We start from the raw sequence: 21,442 nt of genomic DNA, 5'->3' as shown, positions 1-21,442 counted from the left end.
TACTACTATTAGTTCGTTAAGCATTATTAACAAAAACTAACTATAGTTCATTACCGACTACCTTTTTAGAATGGATAGAATAAAAAACAGAGAAGCCAAAGAGATTCTAGAAACCCTTCATCTCAAGACAAGAAACAACCACCACAGCACAGCAGCATCAAAATCATGATTCAAATATCTGTATTACTAATATTAGAACTAAGTACGCTTTGTGTGTCCAATGTGGTAGCAGTGTTCTAGCAGTGCCGTCAAGTGTCTTGCACAGCAGGCTGCTGCTTAATGAATACAAGACAAGGTGCCCTGGATGCAATAACATGCGGTATATTACACAGTGAAATCCTGAAGGCTCATTTAACTCTGAGAGTGCAAAAATGTACCCGTATAAGGCTTGTGCTGTGTGTCATAGGTTCTTACCTCTGCGATGTGCACGGTGTAAGGCTGTCCATGAAAGGTTGGCGCATTATCGTTCACATCTCCGATCTGAATGTTCACTGTGTCTTTCACCACCTGGAACATACAGACACAGTATACCATTGTGAAGTCCTGGTGCAGAATTACAGCTACCTGCACCCTGCAAAAAAAACACTAAAAATATAAAATAGTAATTTAGCAACACTAACCCCATTTTGGGCCAAAGAAGAAGAAAAAAACATAATCATTCATTGATTTTTCTAGAGCCTCAACAACAACAAAAAATGAAACCTGTGCCTAACTACAAATTAAAGTGACCGCCCCCCCCGAACTCTTCTCTTTTTCTATTGTACATATTTCTCATACCAGTAACCTATAAACTGATTGTATGACGTTCTGTATTGTGGCCCGCTAGCCGCGCACGGGGCTCTAGCGAGGGCTCGCTTATTTTGGGGTACCAAAATCGTGGGATAAAAATTTCCCAAAAAAAAGTAAAAAATAAAAATGTAATAAAAAATAAAAATACATGGGGGACCCCCGCGAAACATCGCAGACCCCCGTGAAACATCGCGGACCCCTTCGGCCATAGCAAGGCAATATTAGTGTATGGTACATTACATTACCCTTGAGGCAGACTAAGCTGAATGTCAGTATCTTACAGGAGCTAAACAGTATGAGAAGGACAGCTGTCACAATGAGTACATGTGAAAGAGAAAAATGACAAAGAAAAGTAGGAGAAAGAGAAAAAAAGAGAGAGAAAGAAAGAAAGAAAGAAAGAAAGAAATTAAGAAAGAAAGAAAGAGGGAGGTCAGTGTGTGTACTATTTGGTGCTGGCGGCCACACTGTGTCCAGATGTCAGGGTGTGATGGAAGGTGACATAGCTGTGATCACAGTGGAGATCTCTTACCCCTTGGCTGTCACTCACGGAGAACTCCACCTGCATCTCTGACTTGGACTATGGAGAGACAAGAGACAAAAAAATCACTCAAAACACACCAGACAAAGAGACAGACAGAAAAAAAGTGGAGAATGCACTCTTAACCCCTTACAAAAATACTTTCCGTTCCCGTTTCAAAATGGTGTGTGTGTGTGTGTGTGTGTGTGTGTGTGTGTGTGTGTGTGTGTGTGTGTGTGTGTGTGTGTGTGTGTGTGTGTGTGTGTGTGTGTGTGTGTGTGTGTGTGTGTGTGTGCAGCGTAGCCTGCTCTTACTTCTCGGTCAAGACTCTGTCGGAGCCAGACCACTCCAGTCTCCCTATTCACAGCGAAATACTTCATGGCCTCCTCTCCCACCACCCCGTATATGAGGGGCTCATTCTCCGGGTCGTCTGCCTTCAGCTGAGTCACTGATGAACCTGTCACACAGAGAGAGGGTCAAAGTTCAAAGGTCATGTAGCATTGTCAGCTTCCCCGCACACATCTGAACTAACAGCTATAGGTCATGACAAATTAACTACAGCGTACATACTGTACACATTTAAGGTTCTGGCTACTTTCACCAAAAACATCTACGCACATTGGCTAAAGGAGTTGTTCTCAACCAGTGGTCCTTGGGGGGTACCAGGGGGTCCCCAGCTAAATTAGTTAACATAGCATCACAATAATTTTAACCAGTTAGCTTTTGGCTATTCAAAAATAGCAGATCTACAAGCTCATAGCGCGGCACCGAGTGTCGCGCTATGAGCTTGTAGATCTGCTATTTTGGAAAAAATGTGTGCAAATCTTTGAGTTTATATATTTTTTAAAGCAAATTTGTAATCCAAATCTTGTGGGTCCCTGGCACAAAACATTTGCAGATGGGGGTCCGCGGCCAAATGTATATAAAATTAGGGGTCCTTGGCATGAAAAAGGTTGAAAACCACCGGGCTAAAGTATCATCTTTATCAAAGGTTTCTGTGCATTCTGTGGATTTTAGTCCATATACAGTCGAACCTTAAAGAAACTAAATTCTTGAAAATGCAGGGCAGATGTGACATGTGACTGATCGGCCATACACTACATAGGTTAAACCAGAGCCCGTATAAGAGAGTTATGACACTAGCGCTGACTCCCATTGTAAGAATGGAAAGCGGAAGTGCTCTGTCTATCTCAATGAGATAGTTCCAATGTTTGGAACTATAGCCCATAGCATAGCAGCCCGCTTTGTGGCGAGATGAAAGCATGACGTTACTCTCTCTTCTACACTCTGGGTTAAACTAGCTACAAGCAATATTCAGGGTGATAATGAGTCCAATATTTAATACAGTACAGCTGCCTGTGGATGTCTGTCAGATGGAAGCTTGTCGACATAGAGCACAATGCCTCGATTGATCAATCAATCAAAGTTTATTTATATAGCACGTTTCATACATCAAGTGCAGTTCAATGTGCTTCACAGAATAGGTTTTAAAAATAAAGATAAAAAATGCTTTAGAATAGTTAGATTGTCTGCTAACAATCTAGAGGGTGCATCTTCATGGCGGTGTGTCAATACAGAGGACGCGCACACACACACACACACACACACACACACACACACACACACACACAGTGTACCGGCGGTAAGAGGTGAGAAGAGCAGAGTGATTTTAATTGGAGCTGCAGCAGTTCATGGGCTTCATTCATCACAGACATGGAGACCAGACAGCCTGGCTAATCAAACCCAGGGGTGGGGCAGAGCCAGCCTGGCTAATCCACCACACTGGACAGATGTGTCAGTGTGGGCAGGGCTGGGGGCACACGGAGGGATGCCAAGGACAGCGTCGAGACCCCCAGCCACCCAGGGGGATCGTACTCATTACTGACCTGAGTAAAAGCGAATGGGGCAGGTTATGTTCCGTAATGGGAGGAGGATGAGTCCCATATACAATGGACATGGATGCTATCGAACCACAACGGACACATTAACCACGATTACGGGGTTAATATGCTGTGTTCAACATCCATGCAATACGCATAAGGGCTTTGCTGCAGCCATGGGTGTTTGCTGATTACCTGACAATGTACCTATAAGGTTCCACTTTAATACTCTGTGTTAACTCTTTGACTGCAGATGGCGAGATTTCTCGTCACATTTTGCTAAGGCGCAGTCTACCAATGACGAGATTTTGTGTTTTCAGTGTGTTTCAGTGTGTTTTCCACTAGATGGCGCTTTTCGCTAACCTGGGAGTCATCATTTGACTCCCAGAGAAGCAAAGCAGCAGCAAATCCCGTGATCGCAAAAAAAAAACAGCCCGTTCACTTCCTTGTTATTCGATTTGGAAAAAATGCTTTTTCTCTGTTTCTGTTTCTTTTTGGCGAAAACAACCTACATTCAACTGCCCACAACTATGGAACGGATGATCGCGGCGGCACGCTCCCCCCCCCCCCCCCCCCCCAATTCTACGAGACTCGGATACGTCTTTTAAAGCGATCGGGGGATCGATCATACTGGAGATGAATATTCTATGATTTTTTAAAGGATAGTGAAAACACTCGAAAATCGCTGGCAGTGGCTGTGCAAATTCTGTTTTATTTCTGGCAGTCAAAGAGTTAATGTGGTGTCCTTATTTTGGGCATGTCATTATAGGAGAAAATTGTCAAAAAGTGTGAAAGTAGATAAGCTCACAACCCGGCGAGTTTTGAGCTTTTGCAGCTCGGCTATTTTCCCAGCATCACACCATCATACGACAAAGTATAAAAGAGGCATAAGGGGGCTTCTACAAACACTCCAGGATTTGGCCGTGCAGTAGGGTGACCACCTCCAGACAGGTCCATTGAGGGACAGATTAACCCGTTTCGCGGGACATCGCGGGACGCATGCACGCGCGCGCAGCGCGCGTGCATGCGGACCACTCCCGCGCGCGCGCGAAGCGCGCGCGCGATTTTTTTTTGCGGTTCTGGGCGGTTTGGGTTCGTTTTTTTCGCGGTTCTGGGCGGATTGGGTTCGTTTTTTTTCCAGTTTTTGGTTTCTTTACTTTGGTTTTAGGGTTAGGATTAGATATAAGAGGGTATTGCAAGTTAACTTCAAAATTTAATGAACTTTTTTTTTTTTTTATAAAATAAAAATTTTTTTTTTTTTTTTTTCCCATAACTTTGATTTTCGGGACATTGCCCTGCTTGTGCGGGACGCGGGACAGAGGGTCCAATTTCGGGACTGTCCCGCGAATTTCGGGACGGGTGGTCACCCTACCGTGCAGGTCTACTTCTCCTTGATAGCAGGCACTCCATCAGACAATAGAGGTGAAGCCAAACTAAATAAAGCCTGTCACCGGCAGCCCAAACTGCTTAACACAACGACCAATTAGGTTCCACAATCACACACCTCTCTAGTTTTTATTAATACACCCCATTTTCCCATGAAAGGGAGGCAAAAATGACTAATTAATATAACGATTTATGAACCCTTCTCATTGCGTCTAATGAGATTTATGCTAATTCCGCGCCTTTCAATATGAGTTATAATTTGGTTGAAGACGGTGCAAATTAAGCATTTTACCACATACTCATCAATAATAACAGGTTTTCCTTTTTTTTTTTCTCCCCTCCACTTCTATTCCTCCTTTCAGCCTCTCAGCTGAGAGAAGAATGAGTCACATGCGGGTTGATACATACTCCAGTGAAGGATAATAAATGGCCATTTGAAACTAAGTCCCCAGTCTGCAAGCCCGAGTCATGTGGAAGATTAACCCGTTTAGACCGGTAACGCATCTGTGTCATTTTTTAGATTTCTTTGGGCTATTCAAAAATAGCAGATTAAAAAAATAATAATAGAGTGCCGCGCTACGAGCTTGTAGATCTGCTATTTTTGCGAAATCGGGAACGTTTGTGCAAACCTTTGAATATATATTTTTTAAAGCGAACATTTGTAACTCAAATCTTTGCTTCTGGGGATTCTACAAATGTCATCTAAATCTTCTAAATCCTAACAGTAAAAAAAAAAAAAACATGTTGCTATAATCAGTGTGGTTCTCACATTTTTTTCATGTCAAGGACCCCCAAAATTATATGTATTTGGCTGCGGACCCCCCATCTCAAAATATGTTGTTCCAGGGACCCCCAGAAGCAAAGATTTGAGTTACAAATGTTCGCTTAAAAAATATAGATAAATTCAAAAATTCACACAAATCTTCCAGATTTTTCAAAAATAGCAGATCTACAAGCTCATAGCGCGGCACTCGGTGCCGCGCTATGAGCTTGTATATCTGCTATTTTTGAATAGCCAAAGAAAGGTCTTATTGGATTAACTCCCACCCTAGGAGAGAGGGGGCTAATTGAGAACAGAACATTAACTACACAGGTTTGGTTCTGTGCCTCTGAGCAAGGAGGTATTAGGGAAGTCTCATAACGCACTCGACTGTAGCCGTATTCATTATAGGCCCCATAATATCTGAGCGCCTGGGAGTGAACCTCGAGTGTTGGCGGTTTGTGCTTTTACAATGTGTATTAACCCATTCGATCCGGGAACGCATCTCTGTCATTTCTTTGGGCTATTCAAAAATAGCAGATATACAAGCTTGTAGATCTGCTATTTTTAAAAAAATTGTGAAAGTGTGTGCAAATATTTGAAGATCTGTTTTTTTAAAGCGAGTTTTCAAAACTCTAATCTTTGCTTTTTGGGGGGTCACTGGAACGAAATATTTGGAGATGGGGGTCCGCGGACAAATACATATCATTTTGGGTGGTCCTTGACATGAAAATATATATGATTTTTGTTTTTACTGTTAGGATTTAGAAAACACTTGTAGAATGAATACCCAGAAGCAAAGATTTGAGTTACAAATGTTCGCTTTAAACAATATATTTAATCAAAGATTCAAAGATTTGCACACATTTTCACGATTTTTCAAAAATAACAGATCTACAAGCTCTTAGTGCGGCACTCGGTGCTGCGCTATGAGCTTGTAGATCTGCTATTTTTGAATAGCCAAAGGAAAAAATTACAAAAAGGTCTGAAAATGACACACATATGCGTTCCCAGTCTTAATGGGTTAAGAGCAAAGTATTTAATGTATGCAGTACATTAAATAAGTACACAGTATACGCACTAACCCGTATCATACCGTGTTTTGTTAAACAACTCACGTTTGTTCAAATTGCCTCTCACTTTAGACAGCCCAAGGGACAGCCTTCTGACGCTGTGCATTGTGTATTTCTGCATACGTGCACTGTAGGTTGGCATGTGCACGAAAAATGTGTGTGTATGTGCGTGTAGGGTTCGAATCGTAATAAATAAATAAAAAGCATCGCAACACATTTTTCACATGTTCACATTTCTCACATTAGAAAAACACACATTTTTAATTAAACTGTTAAATTGTGATACTATCAAACATAAATATCAAACATATCAGTCAGTCTAGATTTCCCAACAGGAAATACATTTAATTCGGTCTGACCAGAAGAAGTGATAAAACATATCCTCACTGGTGATAAAAATTAATGACCGGAGGAGGAGGGGATACCAAAAGCAGAGGCACAGACCCCCCCCCTCCATCCCCCTAGCAAATGGAACCCTAAGTGTGTGTGTGTGTGTGTGTGTGTGTGACTGTGTGTGCACGTGCACACGTGCGTGCAGTGAGTGGTGCAGTGAGGACAGGTTTCTGGTGCTTATCTGTAACACTGTGGCACCCAGCCCTTTCCCCTGACAAATGATGCTATTTAGCAGCAAGTGATGCCAGTATTACTGTTATGAATGATACAGTGCACATTAACAGCGCCCCTCCCCCTTCTCCTCCAGCTCTCCAACTCTGCGGCTCTGATAAGAGCGATGGGCCCTCGCAACCATCTCTCTCCCTCACCTGTCTTCCTCCCTCCGACTCCCTCTCTTTCTTTCCTCGACTCTTCTCATCATCTTCTCTCTCTCTCTCTCTCTCTCTCTTTCTCTCTTTTAGTGAACTCCTCTCATGTCTTTGTTTTCGGTGTACACTGCAAACTCTCTGACAATTTAATCCATTTAGGGCGGGAACCCCTATTTGTAATATACCTTTCAAGACGGGAACCCCTTTTGGGTTGTTGTTGCTATGTACAGTAGGCTATATAGCAGCAATTATTATTATTATTATTTTTTTTCAGAAAACTTTGGGCTAGGATTTTGAAGGTGTTTTTAGAATCGGACTCAGGTCTAATTGGGTTATCCCATTGAGACCTGGAACGCATCTGTGTCACTTTAGATTTCTTTGGCTATTAAAAAATAGCAGATATACAAGCTCATAGCGTGGCACCGAGTGCCGCGCTATGAGCTTGTAGATCTGCTATTTTTGAAAAATCTATAAAAAATAGATTTTTTTCAAAAAACTGTTAGGATTTAGAAAACATTTTTAATAATCGCCTCAGGTCTTAATGGGTTATAGGTGAAAATTCAGTGTTTTGCGCAGAGAAAGTGTCCGATCTATAAGCTCACAACGCGCCGCGGTGCGACACGCTGCGACACGCTGCGACACGCTGCGATTTCGCACAGTAGATCGGCTTTTTTTGTTGTTTGTCAGGCTTAAAGTTTCAACGTGAAAACAGATATTGCTGTGTGGACGGAACAGATTAAAAACCAGTGTGACCGCAGTACAAACTAACTGGGACAAACTGAGGTCTGCGCACTCCAAAAGATTGCAGCTACAGTAGAAGTCGGGAAAACAGAACTCCTCGTATCGCTGACCTACAAACAGTTTGATTTAGAACAAAGCGGGCATCCCGGCGGGTAGATACAATGGGAGCAGAAAGCACTGGCAGGATTCACGCTGTGATAAATACGGATGCCAGGATGCGTTGCCCAATTTATTTTAGGAAGAGGGGAGAGGAAAAGAGGGAGAACGAGGAAGTCCAGATAAACATAGGAGGGCCTACAGGAGGAGTCAGAGAAGGAACTTAGAGAGTTTGGGGAGGGCCTGCGGAAGGAGAAGGAGAGAGAGAGAGAGAGAGAGGAGTGCATACGAGGTGAGATTAGCTGAGGATGGTGACAAACACACTTCATTACCATAAGCACTTCTAGAAAAGTAGCGGGGACAAAGTTGGGAGAAGCAGCTCAGCTTTAAGAAGGAGTTGTGCAGTTTGTTCCACCGTGGTGGCGGGGGGGGGGCAGAAAAAGTAATGCACCATCGCCATAAAGCAGGGTTGGGGGGGAAGTTGCACAAAAGCCCGGAGAGGGAAAGAAATGGAGGGAGGGGGGGAGAAGAGAAGAGCTGGAGCGGAGAGAGGAGTGCCGGAGGGCTGGGCCCAGCGGCACCATGTTTTACTCAGCCCTGCCTTGTTTTTAGGGGAGGCAGGGAGGAGGGACGGGGAGGAGGGCGCTAAATCAATCGCTGGAGGACATCAATCCCCTGCTGGATCAATAGGAGCCGTAGGTGGTAAACAGCGGCCATGTCTGGACTGGCCCTGGTGGCCTCAGGCAGGAGATGGGGGGGACGGGGGGGGGGGGTCTGTATAGGCCGTACACTCTGTTATTATGTCAGTGATATCATCTGCAGTACCAGTGGACCTCTCTCGTCCATCTGAAGGCTGATGCAATGTGAATGCGCTCCTGACAGTACCACGATCTTGAGGATGGGCTGAATTATAGCTGCGTTTAGCTCCCAGAAGGGCAGACAGACCCTCATTGTTCGCGAAAAGTAGACACAGACAAATTTGGAGAGTTAATACAAAAAAATGAAATAAAGATTTTTTTATGCACAGCAAAATCCTCAGTGTTAATTTATACGTTTGTTAAAATGTGCAAAAATACAGTGCATGGTGAGAAATTATGTATAAAATGCCATGCAGAGGTGTTAGGTGACGTCACTAGCGGATAACATGGACAGCAGACGGCGAGGACGGTGCAACGGTAATCTTGCTCTCTCTCTTTTTTTAAATTATTGATGAGCGGTCTAGAACAGACAGAGGTGAGCCTCGACCTGAGTCATGTCATCCCCAGGTTGATGAGTCAGTTCCCTGCCTCTCTCGACTTGCTGCGCTGTACGCAAAATGGTAAATGGTGCATTTATATAGCGCTTCTATCCGAAGCGCTTTACATTGATTGTGCCATTAACCCATTCACACACACATTCATACACCGATGGCGGAGGAAACCATGCAAGGCACCAACCTGCTCATCGGGAGCAATTAGGGGTTCAGCGTCTTGCTCAAGGACACTTCGACACTAACTCTAGGGGAGCGCCCCAGCCCGGGATCGAACTGGGAACCTTGCGGTTTTCCAGTTCACTCTACCCGGCCACTCTACCCCTGAGCCACTGCCGCCCCGCAAAGTCTCTCTGCTAACACATCAAGCTACACCCTCAGTCACTGTACATCAGTCACTTGCATCAACAATTTATATTGCAAAATGTTGCACACTGGGAACTGTACTACATACCTACCAGCTCATTTGCATTTGATTTCAGGAATTGGGTCTGGCCTGCGAGCTTATCTGGGCGTTTCTGCGTCGTCCACAAAATGGACTAGCCTATCAACGTCCTGGCTCATTGTTCTGTGAGTGACAGCCCACGTTGGCCAATCAGGTGGAACCCGAGTGAAGGAACGACGGCCATTGAAATATTGTCCGCTCTATCTTCAAAACGCTCTCAAACTTATTTTTTTGTGGCACGGAATTTACTTTTAAGGTATTTTTCGGATAGCATTTAGTTGTTTAACTTCATATATGTGGTAAATTAATCACAACAGAGCCTATTTAAAAAATAAAAATTCAGAGAACCGGCAGGGGCTGGCAGTGATAGTCATGTATCCGTTATAAAGCAACCTATTTTCGGCATGGCCCTTTCAAAAGTCTCCTTGCGTCACGTTCCTCTGTGGTGGTGGTGGAACGAACTGCTGATTGGCTGAAGGGGTTGTCAGTCAACGGTACAAATCCCGCCCAGCTCCCGCCCACAGCCAAAAAGCCAAACAGACTTTCAAGCCAGACTCACTACTGAAATCAAATACAAATTAGATTTGCGGAGGGGGGGTTTACCAGGCTATACCAGGAGTGCATGAATTAAATTCATATACTTCTTGTTTGCTATTTCATTATCTAAAGAATGACTCTCTGATATAATAGAGTAGTGATCATTGCCATCCCTCATATTGATAAGTTGTGATTACGGCGGTGTGACTGTAAAATAGAACAATATCAAATTAGCTGTGCACCATTATAACAAAACAGTGCTGTTCTTCACACGCCATTATGCATTTCAGTGTGCATTTTATCTGAGCTCTTACTGCATGCGTCACTGCACTGAGTGCTTTTACAGACACACAATGGAGGAGAATGATACCCACTCGTACAGAGCGAACGGAAGAGTTGTTATTTGCATTTGCTCAGATATCTCCGCAGAAAGGAGTGATGTTAATGACAAAATATGTATTAATCATTGATTTCTGGTAGAAACAAAATTATCACCAGAAGAAATACCACCAGCATCCATTCATATTACTAAATTTGGTTAGTTCATTGAGATATCCAGGTTGTATTTAAAGGAGTAGTTCACCCAAAAAAGGACCTAAGCCAATAATTTGATGACCGGTGGAAAGATGCTAATGTCTCCGGTAGGAGACTCAAAGGAGACTCTTTGAGTCTCCTACCGGAGAGACCGCCGGTCATCGAATTATTGGCTTAGGAATGCGACAAAAACAAAACAATCTCCATGAATTCAAGGCCTCATGGGGTGTGTAATTGATAGAAAATAAGACATTTTTGGGGTGAACTACTCCTTTAAATTCAGTAGCACAAAGCTGTTACAATGATCTCTGCAATATTGTGTGTGTGTGTGGGGGTACATATACTGTAGAATTAAAAAAAAAGTAGTGTCATGCCTCTATAGCAACACAAGTGTGAGGCCCTGGGGTGGTTCAATTATCCCAGCCCATAAGAAGAGCCTTCAGAGTCAATTTACAAGTCAGATTTCATCAGATGATGTGGTTTAAGTCACTCCTTCAAGCACAGCCTTTTGAGGGGAGAAAGGGGGGGGCACAAAACATTAACAGGTATATCCCCCCTGCCTCCGCAAACCCACCCCCATGGAACTCAAAACGCGCAATAAATAAAGCTATCTCCCCCTTTGTCAGCAATGAGATGGAAATGAGTTGAGATGGAGTCATCAAGTCTTTGGCTGCCCGGGGGGGGAGAGAGAGAGAGAGAGAGAGAGAGAGAGAGAGAGAGAGAGAGAGAGAGAGAGAGAGAGAGAGAGAGAGAGAGAGAGAGAGAGAGAGAGAGAGAGAGAGACGCACGTATGTTCCTTCAGGTATAGAACGACGTTGAAGCACAATAAGTCCATCTATGAAATGACAATACAGGCAGCGGTGGTGGCCGGTGATTGTGTGTGCGTCCGTATACCTCCATTTCCATACAAAGAGAAGTGCATGTGTTTGGGGGGCATGTTTAACCTATTAAGACCGGGAACGCATCTGTGTGTAATTTTTTCGATTTCTTTGGCTATTCAAAAATAGCAGATCTGCAAGCTCATAGCGCGAGTGCCGCGCTATGAGCTTGTAGATCTGCTATTTTTGAAACATTTAGATTTTTTTTAGAAATATTTGAATATGTATATTTTTTAAAGCAAACTTTTTTAACTCAAATCTTTGCTTCTGGGGGATTCTACAAATGTCTTCTGAATCCTAACTTTTAGTTTTTTTTAAACGTATGTTGCTATAATATCAGTGGTTCTCAAACTTTTCCATGTCAAGGACCCCCAAAATGATTTGTATTTGGCCGCGGACCCCCATCTCAAAATATTTAGTTCCAGGAACTCCCAGAAGCAAAGATTTGAATAAAAAATGTTCTCTTTAAAAATATATACATATTCAAAGATTTGCACAAATTCTCACGATTTTTCAAAAATAGCAGATATACAAGGTCATAGCGCGGCACTATGAGCTTGTATATCTGCTATTTCTGAATAGCCAAAGAAATCTAAAAATGACACACAGATGCGTTCCCGGTCTGAATGGGTTAATAGGGGAGGAGACGAGGAGGAGCGTGCTGTGGCTTTATTTCCCTGTGGGATGAACAGAGGAGCCGCAGAGACAGACCGTAAAGCCACGTCCCCAGGGAAGTCAATTAGGCGGCGGAGCGATAAAAGGAAGAAGGCACCTTACAAAACAAAACAAAATAAAAGGAAATAAAATAAAAACAACATTGCTTAGCTTGTCAACCGGTGGGGGCCATAAATAAATAAATAAACGTTGTGGATTTTACTAGGCGGTGTTGAGCGTGACTTCCAGTGACCCGTTTGGTTCTTCCGACGCAGTTTTTGGTTTATTATATCTTTAGCAGGTTTCACACGTTGATTAGATTTGTCTGGTTGTAAAAAAAAACAACATCAAAACAAAGGCGTTCATTCATAATACACAAATTCCAGTTCATGGTTCTGGTACACAGCAACATGCTCAGTGCTAATATATACTGTATATTTGTAACTCATAGAGTGTGCAAATGTAATCAAATAGAAACTCATGGGTCCAAATAGACCTACAGTATAAGGGTCCATTTTAGACATATTGACGAATTTTTCACAACTTTCCACATACCGTATTTCAATATTTTGCATATTGCCGCATATTTTACAACTTTCCGCATATTTTGCAACTTCCCGCAATTTCACCGCATAAAATTGCAAAACCCCCCGCATGTTTCATCGCAAAGTCAAGGATTTTAGCCCGCATAATCTAGAGTTTTAGCCCGCATAATCAAGGATTTTTGCCCACGTTTTTCTGGAGGGTCTACCATTTGGTTACATTTATACATTGTGAGTTAACCCCTTAAACACTATACTTCGTTGACTGGGGTCCCCCAGGGATCTATTTGGTCCCCTCTTTTTTTTTTTACCCACTACGTCAAATCTCATTGCCTTAAATAGCCGCGCCACAAGCGCACAACATGTTGATCTGCTATTTTCACCAAATGTTTGCCTATTGTTTACCAAACGTTTGCCTATAATGACATTCAATTAAATTCAATGTTATTAAAGTGTCAAATCACAACAGGTTGTGTCTCAAGACACTTTACATGTAGAACAGAGACCCGACAGTCCCACCCCTGAGCAAGCAATTTTAGCGACAGAGGCAACAAAAAACTCCCGTCCAGAACAGCAAAGCTAGGGATCGTGTGATTAGATTAACACTGAGGATTTTGACTGCAATTTTTGGGGGGGTTTTAGTCATAGTTTTTTGAATCAAATTCCATTTTAGTTTTAGTCATATTTTAGTCATCTTAAATGTTTTACTGTTAGTCTAGTTTTAGTTGACTAGATATCATAAGATTATAGTCGACTAAATCTACAGTTGATTTAGTCGACTAAAATGTGTTTTGGCGGTGCCTTGATGGCGTCGTAATGGCTGATTTTACACATGCTACTGAAAATAGCCGATCTACAAGCTCACAACGCGTCGCAGCGCAACGCGTTGTGAGCTTGTAGATCTGCTATTTTCAGAGCGCAACACCCGAGTGCAACCAAACATAAAATGACTTGTCTTTTAGTTCTACTGGATCTCTTAGTATTTATTTGTTGACGAAATTGTCAATACATTTAGTCTTTTTTTTTTTTTTTTTTTTTGTCATTTAGTCATCATAGCTCAGTTTTTATTTAGTTTCCGTCAGTGAAAAAAGGTAGTCGGCGAACATTTTGCGTCACAGTTTTTAGTCGACGAAATCAACACTGCTGTGTAGAACGCACGTGTGCTACCACATGTGTCAGTATTATGTGCGTCTAAGTCTCGGCGCGCGTGCATCGACGACAAGCGACACGGTGGTGTCATTAATAACGGTGATGGGGAAAGCGAGCTGAAGACAGATAGTGCCGTGAGTCCGGCGGCTCTATAAGTGACTCCTGTGTTTCAACAACACACACCACGACCACCACACAGTCCTTGAGAGGATGTGTATTAATCCCCCAGATTTATGACTAAATCTGTCACGGATGGGAGGAGAACACCCCTTTGCCTTTCCCTCAGCCGTCTCCGGGAGAAATACACACTTCTGCAAACACGCGTGTGTGCACGACACACACACACCCTATAGGGGTACAACAGCCACAACTCATGAGTTAGAGCACACCTACACCACATATAACACGTACAGTACACACATTAATCCATTAAGACCGGGAACACGTCTGTGAAACCACTTTATCCATATTTTATACTATTTTTATACAATTGTATACTATGATATCAGCTATTCAAAAATAGCAGATATATACAAGCTCATATTTTGTAGTTTTTTTTTGAAAAATCATGAAAATGTGTGCAAATCTTTGAATATATATACTTTTTTAAAGCGAACATTTGTAACTCAAATCTTTGCTTCTGGGGGGTCCCTGGAACAAAACATTTTGAGATGGGGGTCCGCGGCCAAATACATATAATTTTGGGGGTCCTTGACATGAAAAAGTTTGAGAACCACTGATATAGAAACATATGTTTTTCGTTAGGATTTAGAAGACATTATTTTGTAGAACCCCCGGAAGCAAAGATTTGAGTTCAAAATGTTCGCTTAAAAATTGTATATATTTGCACAAACTATCTTTTTTTTCAAAAATAACACACAGATGCGTTCCCGGTCTTAAAGGGTTAATAAGCTGGAAAACATACAGTGACACATGCAGACAGGCGGTCTCACGCTGAGATAAGCAAGCAGATGCACGTGTGTTGAGCGTAAATCCATAAACAGTGCCTTCAAGGTCGTCTGGTGGAAGTGATAAGTGATAGTGTCTTGGGGGAAAAAAAGCAAAAAGGTGCAGTAACATCATTCTCGTTCACTCCCTAACCTCCTATTTATGTGTGCGTGTGCATGTATGTGTGTGTGTGTGTGTGTGTGTGTGTGTGTGTGTGTGTGTGTGTGTGTGTGTGTGTGTGTGTGTGTGTGTGTGTGTGTGTGTGTGTGTGTGTGTGTGTGTAGGTCGGTGCGTGCGAGTACTACGGTATACACGCTTTGAATGGCTACATTATTTTATGCCGACTATGTTGTGGTGTGTCACGTCAAAGACTGCATGCAGATAGTGGAAAACATATGGTTTATATAAATATATACATACACACACACGTATGTCTATATATACAATCCGTCTTAACCCATTCAATCCGGGAACACATCTCTGAAATGTATTAATTTCTTTGGCTATTCAAAATTAGCAGATATACAAGCTTGTAGATCTGCTATTTTTGAAAAAACGTGAAAAGTTGTGCAAATCTTTGAGTACATATATTTTTTTAAGCGAACATTTGTAACTCAAATCTTTGCTTCTGGGGCGTCCCTGGAACAAAATATTTTACAAATGTTCGCTTTAAAAATATATATATTCAAAGATTTGCACAAATTTTCACGATTAAAAAAAAATAAAGCGCTATGAGCTTCTATATCTGCTATTTCTGAATATTCAAAGAAATCTAAAATGACAAGACATGCGTTTCCCGGACTCAATGGGTTAAGGCTAGCAAAAAAAAACAGAACGTAGCCTCCTCACCTATAGCAAGTAAGAGGCTGCAGCAGTGTTCAGTAGGAAGGAACACATGACAGCAGCATTTTCCATTCAAACTCACTTTATTTTCCAGAGCGTCAAGATAACGAACACCCATGCTGCTCACATGCCTCAGGTATAAACTATTGGTAGTTATCACACAGAGATCAGATGACACAGGGTGGAGCAGATGTAATGTACTGTCATGACAGAGGCTGTCCCCTGAATGTGTGTGTGGGACGGCTGATTTAAGGGTACGACGGAGACACATGCTGAAGGGGGGAGTAGCTATACGGGTGCTGAGGTATCAAACCGTCGTGTGGAATGAAACACTGCTGAATTCCAGTGGTGGAATAAGGTTCTCGCATGTTTTACTTAGGTAAAAGAATCAATACTGCGATTGGAGAAATACTCTGTAACAAGTAGAAGTCCGGAATTAAAAATGTACTCGAGTAAAAGTACAAAAGTATTGGTATGAAAATGTGCTTAAAGTAGAACGTGTAAAGTACTCATTATGCAGAATGTCCCATTTCAAGTTTTATATTTTGAAAATAGCAGATCTACAAGCTCACAATTGTGTCACATGCGACGCATTGTGAGCTTGTAGTTATTATCTAGCTTGTAGTTATAGCTTGTAGCTATTTTCAAATGACCGAAATGTATATACTGTAAGGCTGAAGTGGTTAATGTATGTTTCGTAATAATAATCAAAATCTACAAAGTAACTAGTAACTAAAGTTGGCAAATAATTGTAGTGGAGTAAAAGTACAATATTTTCCTCTGAGATGTAGTTGAGTAGAACTAAAAGTATTGGAAATTTGAATTTCTCAATTAAAGTACAAATAAAAAAAATTTGGACTTGAGTAAATGTACTTAGTTACTCTACACCACTGCAACAGGTGCACAGTGAAATCCTCAATGTTACTTTAACTCTGAGAGGGTTGAAATGTAACCAAATCCATTGGTTACACTCTCTGAGTCACTAGTACATAAATTAACACCAAGGGCCTTATCTTCCGCCGGCGCTACAGTATCTACCCACCCCCCGACGCAAGTGCTTTTGCTCTCAGGTTGTCGTGTGTCATGTGTAGGTAGTCACACCCAGGTCAGAGTCTAATCTGTTTGACTCAGATCAGGTGTGACTATTTAAATCAGCAATCACCCACTACACCCTACAGAGGCATCAACAGAGATTGTGGATACAATGCAAACGTCTCAACGTGATTGTTGCAATCAGTAGGACGTTTTATTTCCCGAACAGAACCATCATGAAGCATTGATAGATTGGGATGCTTTGCACTGCATGAGTGTTAATATCATGTAATTTTGGTCTCAGAGTTACATTAACACATTCACCTCCATTGACGTAGATCTACGTAATTTCAAATCCAACCGTCTCCAATGATCATCAATATACAGTAAGGTAAAAAAAAACGCTGGATGAATTAATTAAATAATACCTGGCAGTGAATGTGTTAACACACATGGAGTGTTGTTCATAATTTAAAGCACTTTGAGATACATCCTAACAATAAAAGGTAGAATGACACAAGCAAAGTTATTATGTTGTTATCCATAGTGTTGCTCATGGTCAGATCAGAGTCATTGATCTTGGGGGAATAAAAGTGAACCAGGTGAGGCTCAAGTGGCGATTGGTCGGATGACAGGCGCAGGGTTTGGGTTTTTAAGTCAACAAAATGAGCTGACGGTGACAACAATCACCCACGGTGCCGTGTGACTGACCAATCCCGTCGCGTGACAGCAAGGGACATGAGTGGACAGTTCTCCCACATGTGTGTGTGCCACAAAGCAGCGGAGCTGTCAAGCCAATTCACGCGTGGCTCCGTTCTCCGCTCTCCCTATCAGCCTAGTAAAGCACTTTGCTCACTATTTTCCACTCCATCACATTGCTGCTGCCCTCTCGTTCTCTTCTACTCTCCCCATACCTCTCTCTCTCTCTCTCATCTCATCATGATGCCTCCTGCTTGCAGAGGCCAGACAGAGGGACGTAGTGAGGGCTGATGGGATAGGAGTGGACAGGTGGCTCCGTGGTACTCAGGGTCCAGGAGTGACGGCTGAGCCAGGCTGGCCTGTCCGCTGTCACACAGCCACGAAAACTGCCCCCCCCCCTCCCCTCCCCTCCCTCCCCCTCCAAACCCACATGCCAACATGCCTACACACACAGCCCTCTCTCTCCTATTTCTTCCTCAGCGTTTAGGTGCTTTAGAATGGTTTGTGGTTTGCTGTGGTCGTTTTTCCTCCACTCTTTGCTTCTCTAATTTGCCTTCCCCCAGCCCAACCCCCCCTTCCCCCCCCCCCCCCCCTTTCCTCTCTCTCTCTCTCCCCATCTCTCTGGCTCTGTTCTGACCTCTCCAGGGAAGACTATTACCTGAGAGTCAGTTAAATCACAGCTTGGTAATGGAACATGCCACCTTTGCAGTGGAGCTTTACGCGTGTGCATGTGTGTGTGACACACACACACACACACACACACACACACACACACACACACACACACACACACACACACACACACACACACACACACACACACACACACACACACACACACACACACACACACACACACACACACACACACACACACACACACACACACACACACACACCTCTGTCTTGGCCTTCTTGCACCTTTTTCAAAACTTATCATTTGGTGCTGTTGTGTGTTATTGAAATACAGTTGATGTTGTTCCTGTCAGGCCTGAGGTTGTGGATGTGGATGCTGGGAGATGGCAGGTGTTGGGGGGGGGGGGGGGGTCACGAATGCGGCTGAGGCAACTCAAGAGTTGACCTCTGTCCCCTGCTGTCATTGGGCTAGAGCTTGCAGACTATTGGAATGTGCCGTTTCCTTGACAAAGTACAATCTATGAAGATTGTGAACTGGACCGGTGTCTTTGTTTTGGACGGAGAGGAAAGAATGGGGCAAAATGTCACAGTGAAGTCTTACATGGAAAAATAAACCTGCAATGTTGATTTAACCATGATTTCACCAAAAATGGGAAGTTCTCTATAAGCCTAAGGCTTATAAACTTCTCCTGCACAATATGATTATATATATTTATATATACTGTATATATAAAAAAAAACAGCAACTACTACTACTTGTGTGACTTGTATTGATCTAAAAGCATTTTGCAATGCAAGGACTGGATTTTATCGGTACTTTTAACTTGTGCCTTTTATTTAGCAATGTTTAAAGGAAGAGGGGTTTCATTATTCATACATTTTAAATCATTGAATTGTATCGTATCGCTATAAATGAATGAATATCATCCATGTCGTGTCATCAACCATGTATCGTGGTGCGTATTGTATCGCTGTTTGTATAGTTACACCCCTAATCCACTTCCAACCTGGGTCCCTATTTTGGGCATGTCATTATTATATAGGATTTTTTTTGGGATACATCCTATATTTAAAAAATGGCCAATGGATGGGTAGCCCAGACACAACAGAAACCATCACCACAGCCCTTGGGGGGCTTACCAACTAAGTTTGAGTGAGTCCTGGTCGTTATGGTTACTAGTGTTGCCACGCTGACATTGTGGAACCTATATTTGGGTACAACTAACTTAGAACTCCATATATGGAGCTGGGGCTGATACAGCTAAGTCTGAAAACAGGAACTCCAACTGATGTCAGCACTGATGTGAGGTGAGATTACATCTGAATAAATTCAAGAATTCTCTCCCTGAAAAAAGCTCTGAAAGTGCTTAAAAACAGAACACGTTAGCCAGTGTGAGCCACTCTTATTATCAAAAAGTCCTTTCCCCAGAATGATTATCAGTAAAACAGATGGCAGGTATGAAACAATGGTCTGCCTATCCACGACCACGACTATAAGCTAATTATCCAGAGAGCATTTCATTCATGTTAATTTGGTCACTGATGTTCTGCCCCTGGGCCTGCATTCTTTCCTTGTCTTTGGAGTCCAAGCTTACTAATGGCTACTGTTGGTTTTGTAATATTGTGTTCTTATCAGTCCATATGGCGGAACAGTTGTAGTATTGTAGTTCATCCCCATCCAGTCCAACTCAGCTCAGTGTAGCAAGCAGCACTGACCGGGCAAGCCCAGTGGACAGCTGGGCATTATCTTTGTATTGTAGATAGACTCACACACACACACATGCACACACACATGCGCACACACATGCGCGCGCACACACACACACACACACACACACACACACACACACACACACACACACACACACACACACACACACACACACACACACACACACACACACACACACACACACACACACACACACACACACACACACACACACACACACACACACACAAAAACACCGTCTACCACCTTTCACTCTCTCTCCTCCCCTAAAAAAAAACGTCATGCCTCTCGAAGCATGGCTTCCATCTGCTACTCTGTCCCGCTCCCCCTACTCTTCTCCTCTGCCAGTCTCTCTCTCTCTCTCTCTCTCTCTCTCTCTCTCTCTCTCTCTCTCTCTCTCTGTCCATCAGTTCCACGGATGGTTTTCCTCTATTATTCTCTTGTCGTCGTTCGGGTCTTGACATATCTACTATTTCTGCCTGCACTCTCCGCTCTACTCTCCCTCCCTTGGCTTCCTTCCTTCCTTCCATTTCCCCCCCCCCCACCTCCATCCCTTCCTCCATTTCTCAAACTCTCTTCTTTTCTCTCTCCCGTCCTCCGTTGTTCCTTCCCAAATTGACACCATTGCTCTCCTCTCCTTCCTCTCTTCTCTCTGGCCTCCTCTCTCCCTTCCTGTCTCTCTGTGTGTCTAGGGAACCAGAGGGCTGTCGGTTATCAATGACACCTCTCATACAGGCAGGCAGGCCCGAGTCATGCTCTGTCCCCCGAGAGACCCGGACAGACAGAGAGAGCCCCACACAGACTGGGAGAGCGAGAGAGAGAGAGGGAGAGGGAGAGGGAGAGGGAGAGGGAGAGGGAGAGAGAGAGAGAGAGAGAGAGAGAGAGTGAGACCCAGACAGACTGGGAGAGAGAGAGAGAGAGAGACCCAGACAGACTGGGAGAGAGAGACCCAGACAGACTGAGAAAGCCCCAGACAGACTGAGAGGAATCCAGACAGACTGACAGAGAGATGCCGACAGACTGAGAGACATACAGACAAACTGAGAGAGACCTCGACAGTCTTACCGAGAAAGACACCGGACAGGACAGACTAAGAAAGAGAGAGAGACACGTGTGACTGACTGACTGACTGACTGACTGACTGAGATAAATGGGAAGGCAAGGTTCTAATGCTCACATTGTGACTAGTGAAGCTGATGAAACCTGCAGGCTAATTTCTAAATATCTGGCATTTATGGCGAGTGTGTTGAACAGGCAAGTAGACATTGGGATTAAAATATTGCTGACCGTTGGAAGACTGCAATGCAGAAGAGTGTGAGTGTGTTTGTGTGTGTATGAGAGAGAGAGAGAGAGAGAGAGAGAGAGAGAGAGGAGAGCGAATCAAGGGTAAATTTGTTTGTCCAGATTGTTTAATGTTCTACCGCCCACATCCTGATGTCCTGCCACACTGCTCGCATGACCCTGCACGCCTTGCCTGCCACGCTTTGAACCTCCAACAAGCACAGCTTGTTTTATGGATTATGAATGAGCTCATTATCTGCTGTTGCGCTCATTAGCTCCA

General features: G+C 43.2%; 1 protein-coding gene across 1 annotated transcript in view; it reads right to left on the bottom strand.

Moving 5' to 3' along the window:
- The window catches only part of cdh23 (cadherin-related 23), a 317,500-nt gene that overhangs the window by 230,860 nt on the left and 65,198 nt on the right, over nucleotides 1-21,442 (bottom strand). The window contains exons 4-6 of the mRNA XM_080448675.1: nucleotides 1,621-1,763; nucleotides 1,319-1,366; nucleotides 415-507 (exon numbers count right to left, since the gene is read on the bottom strand). Of these exons, the coding sequence (XP_080304801.1) occupies nucleotides 415-507; nucleotides 1,319-1,366; nucleotides 1,621-1,763 (284 nt within the window). The remainder of the gene's footprint in view (nucleotides 1-414; nucleotides 508-1,318; nucleotides 1,367-1,620; nucleotides 1,764-21,442) is intronic.

The sequence above is a fragment of the Gymnoscopelus braueri genome (genome assembly GCF_963280865.1).
Source record: "Gymnoscopelus braueri genome assembly, chromosome: 14".
Classification (NCBI taxonomy): Eukaryota; Metazoa; Chordata; class Actinopteri; order Myctophiformes; family Myctophidae; genus Gymnoscopelus; species Gymnoscopelus braueri.
The sequence above is the reverse complement of the archived record's forward strand: the minus strand, read 5'-3'. Positions and strand labels throughout refer to the sequence as shown.